The 13,729-nt window shown below is 40.0% G+C and overlaps 1 protein-coding gene across 1 annotated transcript; it reads right to left on the bottom strand.

The window, feature by feature from the left end:
- Positions 1 to 657: 657 nt before the first annotated feature.
- ttc29 (tetratricopeptide repeat domain 29) lies at positions 658 to 13,067 on the bottom strand. Its single transcript, XM_056475931.1, has 10 exons — positions 13,033 to 13,067; positions 12,849 to 12,926; positions 12,688 to 12,771; positions 11,444 to 11,619; positions 8,253 to 8,432; positions 7,516 to 7,728; positions 5,472 to 5,557; positions 5,306 to 5,397; positions 3,637 to 3,760; positions 658 to 1,159 (listed from the first exon to the last, which is right to left on the bottom strand). The coding sequence occupies exons 2-10, from the start codon at positions 12,920 to 12,922 to the stop codon at positions 896 to 898; spliced, it is 1,293 nt and encodes a 430-aa protein (XP_056331906.1). The 5' UTR covers positions 12,923 to 12,926; positions 13,033 to 13,067; the 3' UTR covers positions 658 to 895.
- Positions 13,068 to 13,729: the final 662 nt, after the last annotated feature.

The following is a 13,729-nucleotide window of genomic DNA, read 5'->3' as shown; positions in this document are numbered from 1 at the left end:
AACTAAATATAAATCTACATTATTGATGCTGTAAAAGGATCTTAGGAAACTGAAAATAGTCACATTAATTTATTGCTGGAAGATTTCAGTGGCTGAACAACACTTCTGTGCATATAACCCATTCATAACAACACTATGTGGCTTGTTTGATTTCGTAGCTAATTCGTATGAATTCATACGATCTCATTCGTACAACTTAGTACGATTTGCTTATTCCCCAATGACAGGTGGGGTTGGGTGCCACGCCTTCTTTTTAAAGTCGTACATTTTCACACGACTAAACTCATACGAGTTAACCACTAAACTGACAAAACGTAAAATAGTTACGTTAACTCGTGAGATCAGGCTGATGCTTCAGAGATGCACCTTAAAACAGACGGGATTATACACTATTTAATACTGTGCTTTCCATAGACCACAGGAATTAAGGATGGGCAAAATGGATGATATATAAATATCCAGATTTTTGGTATTTATTGCGATAACGATATTATTGACAATATAATTCAAGTTGAGCTGTAATGTCATTTCGCTATGTGTGGACATACAGTGGAACGAAATGTCGTGTCTCGCTAGGCCACGGTGGAACGAATCATAAATAAGAACACAACACTGAATGCAAGAGCCATTTTAATATGGACTAAACGTATATTACAATATTTTTTGGTATATATTGCGATTATGATATTGTTGACAATATAATTTAAGTTTAAGTTGAGCTGTACTGTAATTCCGCTATATGTGTAGACATAAAGTGGAATGAAAAGTCGTGGACATAGACTTATTTTGCATCTTGTTAAATGGACAAAATTTGAACCCTTTAAACCAAACCCAATCCTTTATTTAGCCATCAGATTTCATCAGTCCACTCTTCATTTCAAGTACAGAGTGCGATTTATGGAACTACAGTGTTGGACTGAACTGTTGAATCTGGCTTACTTGCTGCTGTCGGACTGAAGCTGTCCTCTCGCCTGTCCTTCCAGGCGATGAGTGCGTGCAAGTTCTGGTCTTGTATGAGTCTGCTATATGCGTGTAATCCGCTGAGCGCACGAACACTGCCCAGACACACCTGAGCTTTCTGCACTCTCCTCGGACAACCCTCAAGACACGCAAGCTCGTACGCACGCTCATAATACACACAAGCTGCGTCGTACCGCTTCTGGACAAACAAACAAACACACACACACAATATGGATGTCATATGTTGTAAAATTAAAAGACGTTTCTACTAGCATTTCATGATTTTACATGTGCATTGCTGTAGCGAAGTAATGTAAACTTATCGTAATTTAAATTGACGCTCTTGTTTCATATCAATAAAACTGAAAAGTTCTACGATCACTTTATTAGGTACACCTGTCCAACTGCTCTGTAATGCAAAATTCGAATCAGCCAATCACATGGCAGCAACTCAATGCATTTAGACATGTAGACATGGTCAAGACGATCCGGTGCAGTTCAAACCGAGCATCAGAATGGGGAAGAAAGGGGATTTAAGTGACTTTGAACGTGGCATGGTTGTTGGTGCCTGACAAGCTGGTCTGAGTATTTCAGAAACTGCTGATCTACTGGGATTTTCACGCACAACCATCTCTAGAGTTTACAGAGAATGGTCTGAAAAAGAGAAAATCCAGTGAGCGGCAGTTCTGTGGGCGCAAATGCCTTGTTGATGTCAGATGTCAGAGGAGAATGGCCAGACTGGTTCCAGCTGATAGAAAGGCAACAGTAACTCAAATAAGCACTCGTTACAGCCGAGGCCTGCAGAAGAGCATCTCTGAACACACAACACGTACAACCTTGAGGCGGACGGGCTACAGCAGCAGAAGACCACACCGGGTGCCACTCATGTCAGCTAAGAACAGGAAACTGAGGCTACAATTCACACAGGCTCACCAAAACTGGACAATAGAAGATTGGAGAAACGTTGCCTGGTCTGATGAGTCTCCATTTCTGCTGCCACATTCGGATGGTTGGGTCAGAATTTGGCATCAACAACATGAAAGCATGGATCCATCCTGTCTTGTATCAACGGTTCAGGCTGCTGGTGGTGGTGTAATGGTGTGGGGGATATTTTCTTGGCATACTTTGGGCCTATTAGCACCAATTTAGTATGGCGTCAACCAGATCTCAATCCAATAGAGCATCTTTGGGATGTGGTGGAACGAGAGATTCGCATCATGGATGTGCAGCCGACAAATCTGAAGCAACTGCGTGATGCTATCATGGTAATAAGAACCAAAACCTCTGAGGAATATTTCTAGTAACTTGTTGAATCTATGCCACGAAGGATTAAGGCAGTTCTAAAGGGCAAAAGGGCGTCCAAAGATGTACCTAATAAATAATTTTTCTGCACCCAACATTATTCTTTCTTCAAATTCATGTGCTCTGTAATCTTGAATCTAAGGCCCAATCCCATTCTAACCTTTCGCCCTTCCCCTTACATCTACCCCTCATTTTGCGCGTTCACGTGAAGGGCTAGGGGTGTCCCAATTCTCTTTATCTTGACGGGGTAGGGCTAAGGGGAAAGGCTAGACACCCCTTGAAATAGGACCACACTCAAAACTAAGGGGTAAGAAAATTTCCCAGAATACACCAGCTACAATAGCAAAATGACTGCACATGGAAGTAAGGAGATGCTCAAATACATATTTTTTGTCATCATTATGAACTTTACACCAAACAAGCATAATTTAAAGAGACCCTAGTATACATTAAAAAGGGTCATATTTTGGTTTAAAGGGTCTCCAACAACATGCTGATATACATGCAAGGTCTAATCTGCACCAACTGGACCAATGACAGCCTGTTGCGATTGGTCGACAGCGTTCAGCGCGAGAGTGAAATACCCACCACGGCTTATCAACAACATTGAAGTAGTCAGAGTGTAAGTGTGAGCATACCTGCCAACACTCCTGTTTTTCCCGGAAGTCTCCCGCATTTCAGACCCATCTCCCGCCACCCTCCCGTTTTGTTATTTATCCCAGAAAACTCCTGTATTTTAAACCTCCCCCCAGTCCTCAGCATTTTGGTACGGTCTGTAAACCCCGGGGCGCCAACATTGGTATAGGGTCCGATTGCAGCGGCGGCCTCCTCTCAAGCGGTGGACTTATACATTCTGACTTTTTTGCCGCCGAATCGCATCATAGCTCATTACCATCAGTTGACTTGATTTCAACTCTCCTCGACGCCCACACCGGCGAAGACGTACAGCGCTGCTCCTTGCCGCTTATCCTAAATCTTTACTCCTATTGAAAATGAATGACTTCTGGCTACTTTGACGCTCTCGCCAGTTTCGGTGTGAACGCAGTCGGGTAAATTTTGAAGCCCTTCCCCTTCACACTCTGTTTCAAGGACCAAGGCGAAGGAGTAGGTGGAATAAAAATAGAATTGGGATTGGGCCTTAATCATGTCCCCTCCCACTTCAATGACATCTCTGATCTTCTCTGATTGGTGTTCACTGGTATAAGGGTGGGATCAACATGCCAATCACATGAGATCCACCAATACTAAACCACATCAATCCAATCTATTCTCCACAAATCCTCCACCACTCTTCAGAGTTTTACTGGAATACACGACCTCCAAGTCATTATAACGTGCAACAAATTCTAATATCAAACCAAGTTTCTTTCTTACTTGAGATCTGAGGATGTTTCCGAGGCTCATATAGGCTATCTCCAGGTTTTTGTCCTGTTTGCTGTTTAGACAAGTCTCAGCAAACCTCTCCAATAATTCAATTGCCTCTGTTATTTTGCCTTCACTGTAACACAAACACACAAGTGCAGAGAAAAAGGACGTCATAGTCATACACATTTAGCAAACCATACAATATAAACACTGCCGTTATTAGTGTTCTTAGCTTAAACCAAAATGTCAGAATTCATTGTATTAAAATTAGCATATTAGCATTCAGACGTGTAGTTGCTCTCTTGGTACTGTTTATCAGTGTTATACTACTACCACCTGGACAAAGTTCATAGTATTAAACATCCTGAGAGGTTTATTTAATAATGCTGTTGAAGGGAATCACATGCAGGCAGGGTGCGAATTACAGGAGGGTATAGGGGGATTGACCCTCCTAAACAAGCTTGATCCCCCCTGAAGGCCATCAAAACAGGATGTATTGAAGGGTCAGCCCTTTCACAGTGAGAGATAGTTTTCTCTGATCTGTATCTTAAATATTAATAATTAAAAATTATTCGCCTCACAGCAAGAAGGTCGCTGGTTCGAGCCTTGGCTAGCTCAGTTGGCATTTCTGTGTGGAGTTGGCATGTTCTCTCCGTTGGCGTGGGTTTTCTCCGGGTGCTCCGGTTTCCCCCACAGTCTAAAGTCATACTATAGGTGAATTGAATAAACTAATTTCTCCATAGTCTATGTGTATGAATTAATGTGTATGGGTGTTTCCCAGTACTGGGTTGCAGCTGAAAGGGTATCCGCTGTGTAAAACACATGCTGGATAAGTTGGCGGTTCATTCCACTGTGGCGACCCCTGATAAATAAAGGAACTAAGCCAAAGAAAAATGTTTTACCCCCACATAACGCTTCATACCATTGTGAATGCATAAACGCGCAAATCAGTCTATGCGAGAATAAAAGAAACAATTAAACCGCCTGAAACCTGCAGATCCTGAAACAATAGACATTGTAAGTGTTCACAAGACACCTTCCTCACAAAACTGGTATTTGTATCTACATGTAACCTTAATGTGAAGTAAAATTAGACAGATTATTTGTATAGTTTGGCTTGCAGTTACCTCTAAAATAGCTAAATCAGATCACTGTAGGTCAAAATACACTAAATATCGCTCAAAACATATACATTTTATTAATAAATTAAATGTAAGTAAAATAAAGTCATAAATTTGACTCACCAAAGCATGTATAACAAAAACTAACATTAACAAAAAAGTTGGTTGTCGTGAACTATGCCACATTACACGAGAACAAACGATTGAATCTTGTGTCACGATGCCCATTTGTCGTTTACGAATCCCCACGACCCCCTACAGCAAGGAAATCGTGACAAATTCGTGACACCTGACCAGGGCTTTATTTTTATAGGTATATAGTAGTGTCAATCTTCTTTCATTTTGTTAGCAAGCCTCATCTTCCGACAATCCGATGGGTTCTTAAAGGACATGATTTTATCAAGATTTTGGCATCGTCCTACATATTTTTTCTCATTTCAAGACCATTTCAAGTAGATGTACAGAAAAAACGAACAATCTTAACTTCGGTTTCATGCCGACTTTTAAATTTGATGTCTGAAAACGTGTATGTGTGTCTCTGTTTGTATATCCTGTACCTCTCCAGACATTTGGCCATGGCTTCATGTGCTCTTCCCAGACTGTCTGCGTTTTCAAGTGTTAAGGAGATCTCCATATAGGAGCTGAAAAACTGACAAAAGCAACATTAGCCTCTGAGCAAATCCCTTCGGAATGAACACACAGAATTAGTGAGTCTGAACACACCTTTTTAGCAATCTTCTGGTCTCCTGTGCTCTGATAGGCTAGACCCAGTCTGTAGGCGGCCTCTCCCTCCAGCGCTCGATCTCCCGCTACAAGAGAATATGTATTGAGGTGTTAGTCTTATTTGCATAAGCAACCAAGCTTTTGAAAATCTAAACTATACTAAAACTATGACTGCATCTGAAATCACATACTTCCCTACTGTGTAGTGTGCGATCAGTATGGGAACCATGTAGAATGTCCGAATTGATAGCATTTGAAAAACAATCAAGTACCCGGATGACGTATTACTACTGATGATATTCTGAAGTGTGCTTTCAATGGATACTTTATTATCCCATGAGACCATGCGAGAGAATTTATGCATTGACGCGGGTAGGTCATGAGATAGTCTATCCAGAGGTGCAAAGAAACTAATTACATGTACTTAAATGACTGATTGTCAAGTAATTGTGAGTAGTTTAAAAAAAAATTACTTTTACTTGAGTACATTTTTAATGCTTTGTCAGTGCATTTACTGTGCTATTTTCCTCTCACCTACAGTTACTACTCTCTATGTTTATTTTTTTTTTAGCTGGCAGCTAGCTCTCTGCAACTCTCACATGGTTGCCCACTGATGCTAAGCAGGGCTGCATCTGGTCAGTACCTTGATGGGAGACCACATGGGAAAGCTAGGTTGCTGCCTGAAGTTGTATTAGTAGAGGCCAGCAGGGGGCGCTCAACCTGCAGTCTGTGTGGGTCCTAATGTCCCAGTATAGTGGTTGTTGCTAGATCGGATGCATTTGCAGCCGGAAGATAATGAGGATTATTTCTATTATTTATAAAATTTCCCATTGATTGTATTTTATTAATGCCTACCCCATACCCCAACCCTACACCCAACTGTCATAGTAATGTAAAAATATTAATTATTTTTATAAAGTGTTATAAAAATGCTGCTATATTAATGTGCATATCGCACTTCCGGCCAGCCGCACATCCAATCTAGACTTTACCCAGTATAGTGAAGGGGTGCTGCTCAGTGAACGCAGTCTTTCAGATGAGACGTTAAACAGAGGTCCTGACTCTCTGTGGTCTTTAAAAATCCAGGATGGCCTTCGAAAAAGAGTAGGGATTTAACCCTGGCATCCTGGCCAAATTTGCCCACTCTGTCCATCATGGCCTCAAAACCATCCCCATATCATAATTGGCTTCATCACTCTGTCTGATCTCCACCAATGAGTTGGTGTGTGGTCTGGCGCAATATGACAGATGTCACATCATCCAGGTGGATGCTGCACACTGGTGGTGGATGTGAAGATTCCCCCCAATGTGTAAAGCACTTTGAGTGTCCAGAAACGCGCTATATAAATGTAAGGAATTATTATTATTATTATTTTAATTGTCTACAGTGATTGGCTAAGTGGAGTAATCAGTTCCGTCATTCCCGTCCAATCAAATCACGCATGGAAAAATCGCTAAATGACCTTGATACCTAAATGTACTACAGAATGTTACGTTTTAAAAAAACATGCACAGATGGCATGTATTCCATCAGTGCTGCAGGACCTTCATTTGTGGCTCCGCCTGTTGGACACTCATAGCATGTTAGTCAGTGTTCAAAGTGTATAATTTAAGCATTAACATATCAACACAGCTGGATTTCTTTGGCTCCTTAGGTTAAACAGATTTCGATCAGTTTGCACAGATCAAATGTTCACCTTGTTCACCAACAGTGTGCACTAGCAAAAAAAAAAACTTTGATTACATCTAGATTTTTAAAGGTACATTAAAGGTCAACTTTTTTCATGTACACTCAAAACAATTGTGTTTGTTGTTTGTTCAAACTATTTATTTAAGATGAGCTAAAACAACACAATTCTTAAGTTAATTGTTTTATGTTCAATCCACCTAAATTTGTAAAACTACTAGGTTAACTTAATTCCTTCATGTTGCCCCAACTCAAATCGATTGTGTGGAATCAAGATTTTTTTTACAGCGTTGTTGGGTTAGGGTGCATGGCCAACTGTGAATCTATAGCTAATGTAAATGAACAGTGTGTGCATACACTCTTTAGCAATAGCGTAGGCCTTTCTGAACATCTTAATGGCGTGCTCATATTGTTGATCCTGCAGAGATCTCTGTGCCATCAGTGTGTAGAGCGTCTGGAGCTCTTCACATGAGCGAGAGTGCTGCATCCGGCCACTGCTGTCCTGCCAAGATCGGCCCGTGGTCAGCTGATAAAACACCTCCAAATGCTCGTGTGCAAGCTCAAGATCACCTGTAAAACACACACACACACACACACTTTTACAGCAATCTTTATGGGGACTTCCCATAGACATAATAATTGTTAGACTGTACAAACTATATTCTATCCCCTACCCCAACTCAACTCAACCCTACCCTACCCCACCATCCCCTACCCCACCCCACCCCCAACTCAATCCAACCTTACCCTACCCTATCTTCTACCACATCCCCTACCCCAACCTAACCATATTCTAGCCCAGTGTTTCTCAACCACGTTCCTGAAGGACCACCAGCTCTGCACATTTTCGTTGTCACCCTAACCAAATAGCCCTGATTCAGATCATCAGCTCAATAGCAGAGACTGAAAGACCTGTAATCGGTGTGACAGACAAAGGAGAAATCCAAAACATGGAGTATTGGTGGTCCTCCAGGAACGTGGTTGAAAAATATATTCCTATATTTCTGGGGACCATTTGGGACTATGAATCTACATTTGGTCCCCACACCGTCACCCTGATTTTAAAATGAAAAACCTGCATATGTGTGTGTTACCTTTCTCTAAATAAACTTGTCCCACAAGTGAGCTGGCCTCAGCTTCTCTTTTGCCAGAGTCCATTATGACCTCGCGAGCTGAACGGAGTGCCAGCTGAAAGAAATGATGCTTCATCCATTTGTCCTCAGTGAAAAACCTGGCCAGAAACAAGTGGTTCTCATACGCCTCGCCATATTGTCCTACAGCATAAAACACAGATTCAGAGAATTTAATATAATTCAGCTGAAGTCAGAATTATTAGCCCACCTCTATATTTTCCCCCCACAATTTGTTTAATGGAGAGAAGTTTTTCTAAACAATAGTTTTAATAGCTCATTTCTGGACGCTAGTATTCATCTTAAAGTTTCATTTAAAGGCTTAACTAGGTTAATTAATTAGGCAAGTTAGAGTAATTAATCAAGTTATAGTTTAACAGTTGTTTGTTCTGTACACAATCGAAAAAAAATGTTTAAGGGGGCTAATAACATTCACCTTAGACTTTCTCCAGAAGAAAAAATACTATAGGAAATACTGTGAAAAATTCCTTGCTCTGTTAAATATAATTTGGGAAATATTTAAAAAAAGAAAAAAAAAGGAGGGCGAATAATTTTGACTTCAACTATATATATTATCAAGGGGAAGAGAGATGATTAACATTATTAGAGATTATTAATAAGCATGATAAGTAAACAACATATTGGAGAAATCTAAAGGTATACAGCCGCAGCCATGTCACCCTGCAGCCCAAGACCAGTTGCTCACTGAAGCTAAGCAGGGATGAGCCTGGTCAGTACTTGGATGGGAGATCACATGGGAAAACTAGGTTGCTAGTGGTGAGAGTGGTCTGTGTGAGTCAACCTCCTGCTCACTTGTGAAGCCAACACGGAAGTAACTGAAACTACAATTCATCACCTTTAGGGGCTGTCTCCAGGAAGTCCAGATGTTAACAGACTGCAATGCTAAATTAGACCCACTTTTTATCGGATATCACTCAGCCAGTGGAGATTGCAGTTTTTAAAAGAAAACAGACCTTAAATGCGCAGATTTTGCATTGGCATACACTTCACCAGAAACAATTAACCCAGGTTACTGGCAAATTAAAAGTCCTATTAGCATGCTTCGGCATATACCCTATTGTGCTCTATCAGTGTCTCTCCACTCCCACTATAGCTGGTGTGTGGTGAGGACACTGGCTCTGTTGCCTGTGGCTGCCATCGCATCATCTAATTGATGCTGCACACTGGTGGTAATGTGGAGAGACCTCTCCCTCAGGATTGTGAAGCGCTTTGAGTGTATGGCCATACAGGATAAATGTGCTATATAAATACACATTGCATTACATTACAGTGATTAGATGAGCAATATATTATTTTGTCTTATATATAAATAATATATATCGTATATATTAATATATTATTTTTATGAATACAAATGTACAATTCTGGTGATTGATTCATTCTGAAACAAAATACAGAATAGAATACAGTATCTCTGTACACAATCAAACTTTTACCCTATTAACAAACCTCCAAAAAAAAGTACCACAACTTGGCTATTAGGTCAGCACAGTGGCGCAGTGGGTAGCACAATCGCCTCACAGCAAGTTCGAATGTAGCTAGTTCGAGCCCCGGCTGGGTTAGTTGGCATTTCTGTGTGGAGTTAGCATGTTCTCCCGTGTTTGTGTGGGTTTTCTCCAGGTGCTCTGGTTTCCTCCCCAAAAAAGTGCAAAAACATGTGGTATAGGTGAATTGGGTAAGCTAAATTGTCCGTAGTGTATGTGTGTTAATGAGTGTGTATGGGTGTTTCCCAGTGATGTGTTGCAGCTGGAAGGACATCCGCTGCGTAAAAATATATGCTGGATAAGTTGGCGGTTCATTCCGCTGTGGCAACCCCAGATTAATAAAGGGACTAAGCCGAAAATAAATAAATGAATAAACTTGGCTATAATTAAGTACAATTGAAACCTTCAATATACAAAAAAACTAAATGAAAATAAATGAGGTGAATAGATCAAATCAGGACGGCACGGTGGCTCAGTGGTTAACTGTGTTTCCTCACAGCAAGAAGGTCGCTGGTTTGTGTCGTTTCCCCCACAATCCAAAGGCATGCGCTATAGGGGAATTGGGTAAAACAAAATTGGCCGTATGTGAATGTCAGAGTGTATAGGTGTTTCTGGATTGCAGTTGGAAGGGCATCCACTGTGTAAAACAAATGCCGGAATAATTGGAGGTTCATTCTGCTGTGGTGATCCCTGATAAATAAGGGACTAAGCCCAAGGAAAATGCATGGATGAAATTGGCCGTAGTGTATGAGTGTGTGTGTGTGTGTGAATGTGTATATGAGTGTTTCCCAGTACTGGGTTGCAGCTGGAAGGGCATCTGCTGTGTAAAACATATGCCAGAATAATTGACGGTTTATTCCACTGTAAATATGGGACTAAGCCGAAGGAAAATGAATGAATGAATAAATATAATCAGTTCTCATAAACGTATCAAATTGGTGATTGATTCTTGACAGTTTGTTCTATGGGGATTACAGGACCGTGTTTTATATAAAAGGATACTTCACCCAAAAAGGAATATCTGAACACCAAATAAGATATTTAGACAAACGCTGGCAGCTGGCACCCATTGACTTGCATAGTATATTTTCTTTTCTACTATGGAAATCAATGGCTGCCAGCAACCAGCAATACAACAAAACGGAAAACTATCAACAATCAAGAATTACATGATTATATGGTCTCATGGGGGCGCAGTGGGTAGCATGATCGCCTCACACTTAGAAGGTTGCGGGTTCAAGCCTCGACCGGGTCAGTTGGCATTTCTGTGTGGAGTTTGCATGTTCTCCCCGTGTTCCTGTGGGTTTCCACTAGATTCCCCTACAAGTCCAAACACATGCTCCATGGGTGAATTGGGTAAGCTAAATTGTCCGTAGTGTATGTGTGTGAATGAGTGTGTATGGATGTTTCCCAGTGATGGGTTGCAGGTGGAAGGGCATCTGCTGCATAAAACATATGCTGGATAAGTTGGCGGTTCATTCCGCTGTGGCGACCACAGATTAATAAAGGGACTAAGCCGAAAAAAAATGAATAAATGAATGCTCTCATGGCTTCTTTAAAATTTGTAATTATAATGGGAGTCATGAATATAAAGACAAAGTAGTCGATTTGAACAGTACACAAGGGTTAAAAAAAGTGCAGAACAATTACCAGCTCTCTCTGCCGCCTCAGCCCGGGTGAGGTGAAGCTGTAGAGTCTGTAGTGTGAGCGGATCGTCGTCCGCTTCATCCCAGCGCTGCAGAAGTGCAAACAACTCCGCAAATGAGTGGGGAAAGCCGTCTCGAAGCATCGCCACGCAAATATTCTGACGCAAAGGCTTCCTTATTCTGCAGAGACAGACAGGGAAAAGGCATTACTTCAACATTATAGCTATTTATTTATCTTTATTAATTGAAAAACATTACCTTATTATGTAAATGAGGTAATATGGGTATGGCATAGTAAGATGGTAAGTGTTAGGGCTGCATAATTTATTGTAGAATTAATAGTACAATATATATGTATTAAATTACATTTTTATGTCAAGTATTGGCGGCATGGTGGCTCAGTGGTTAACACTGTCGCCTCAAAGCAAGAAGGTCGCTGGTTCGAGCCCAGCCTGGGTCAGTTGGCATTTCTGTCCGGAGTTTGCATGTTCTCTCCGTGTTGGTGTGGGTTTCCTCCGTGTGCTCCGGTTTCCCCCACAGTCCAAACACTTGCGCTATAGGGGAATTGAGTAGGCTAAATTATCTGTTGTCTATGTGTGTGAATGAGTGTGTATGGGTGTTTCCCAGTGATGGGTTGCAGCTGGAAGGGCATCCGCTGCATAAAACATATGCTGGATAAGTTGGCGGTTCATTCTTCTGTGGTGACCCCAGATTAATAAAGGGACTACGCCGAAAAAAAAATGAATGAATGAGTATTCAGTAAATTGATATGTTTGATGTTTAATTATCATATGTTTGGTGTTAGTTTTTTTATTGTATTTTTTTTATGAAATTTGGTTATTGCTTTCCAATGTTTTAATTCAATGTAAATTTATCTTTATCTGGTTTTGATTGTTGATATTTATTATAATTATTTTAATTCGTTGGATCCCAGGAAGAATAGCTACTACATTAATAGTGGCTAATGACGATCAAAATAAACAATAGACCATTTCAATTTGGTGATGTCATTGGCCCATGAACATTTCCTGCTAGATATCAAACTACTTCATAACTGTTACAAGAGTCAATTCAATCATAACTTAATGTTAAAAACGCCATCATAACATTATTTATCGATATGTGGCTCTTTTTGGATTCTCGGAAGCTATAGAAATTAACAATGTAAAACAGGAAATACATTGGGACCATTGTTTTGGTTTACATCCCTCAAAATGGTCAATAGATAAACAACTGTATCTGTCTTACTGTGCTATTTCCGTCTCAGTGATTTTCTGTGGTTTTTCTCCAACAGGGCAGACGGAATTCTTCTTTATACACCGAGGGAAAGACCTAAACATACACAAAAAACATTTCGCATCTTGTTGGAAGGCAAAACACTTCAGTATGAGAGAAAAATCTGAGTTTACTTGGATGTCGGTGTTCTGCTGTCGCTTTTCTGTGGACTGTGGATGTCTGGAAACAGAGGAGTTTTCGAAGACATGCTGCTGAGTAAGTTTAAATAACAAAAAATAAGTTATAATTAGTTAAATTTAGCTAACAACGACAGATATAAGACGACAACTCGCTCTGTAAGAAGATAAGTTAAGTTACCGGGTTGCCAGATTTGTCAGCGTTAACAAAATGTTGCCATAGCGACCAATCTGACAACTTCCGCACTGCTGTGTGATGAATTCGTGCTAAACTTATATATAAATTTTATATAAATAACTGAAAGTAATGGGATGACATGTAGTGACGAGTAATAAATAACCTGTTATATAAGCAATATTGAAACTTCAAGTCCACAAAAGCTGAAGAGCTTCCCTGGTGACCATACGAGGTCGCTGTAGTGTTATTTATGATTTTTTAATTTTTAATTTTATTTAAAGCAGCAAATATACATTTTAAACAGGACATATAATACAAATGTAACTAATAACATAAATAACTAAAATATAAATTACATAATCAAAATAAATAAAAAGACAACTTCAACATTAAAACCTTTTTAACTAGATGATTTAGCCTTCCCAATTGACAGCAAGTTTAGTTAACTTCACTTTTCTTGCTATTAATAAACTGGAGCGAGACTATATATAAATGAAAATCCATAATAGAAACCATTAAACAAGGCTGAGTTATTCAATCTACATTTATGAATATGAAATGTACCAAATAAAATCAGCAGATTCATTATAAATTCCACAGATAAATTATTTGAGTCAAAATAAAATATAACATTGGGAGTCAAATTACATCTAAAACCGGATTTTTTTAAATACATACAACGATGAGTCTTCCCAAAACT

This window comes from Danio aesculapii, chromosome 16 (genome assembly GCF_903798145.1).
Source record: "Danio aesculapii chromosome 16, fDanAes4.1, whole genome shotgun sequence".
Lineage (NCBI taxonomy): Eukaryota > Metazoa > Chordata > Actinopteri > Cypriniformes > Danionidae > Danio > Danio aesculapii.
This window is presented reverse-complemented; position numbering and strand designations above follow the sequence as displayed.

Excerpts from the sequence above, each read along its gene's own strand:
- ttc29 (XM_056475931.1), bottom strand. The coding sequence starts at position 12,922 with ATGTCTTCGAAAACTCCTCTGTTTCCAGACATCCACAGTCCACAGAAA. Across the intron at positions 12,772-12,848 it reads AGCAGAACACCGACATCCAA|GTCTTTCCCTCGGTGTATAA; the intron begins GTAAACTCAGAT and ends GTGTATGTTTAG. Across the intron at positions 5,558-7,515 it reads CTACGCTATTGCTAAAGAGT|CGGGAGATCGAGCGCTGGAG; the intron begins GTATGCACACAC and ends ATTCTCTTGTAG.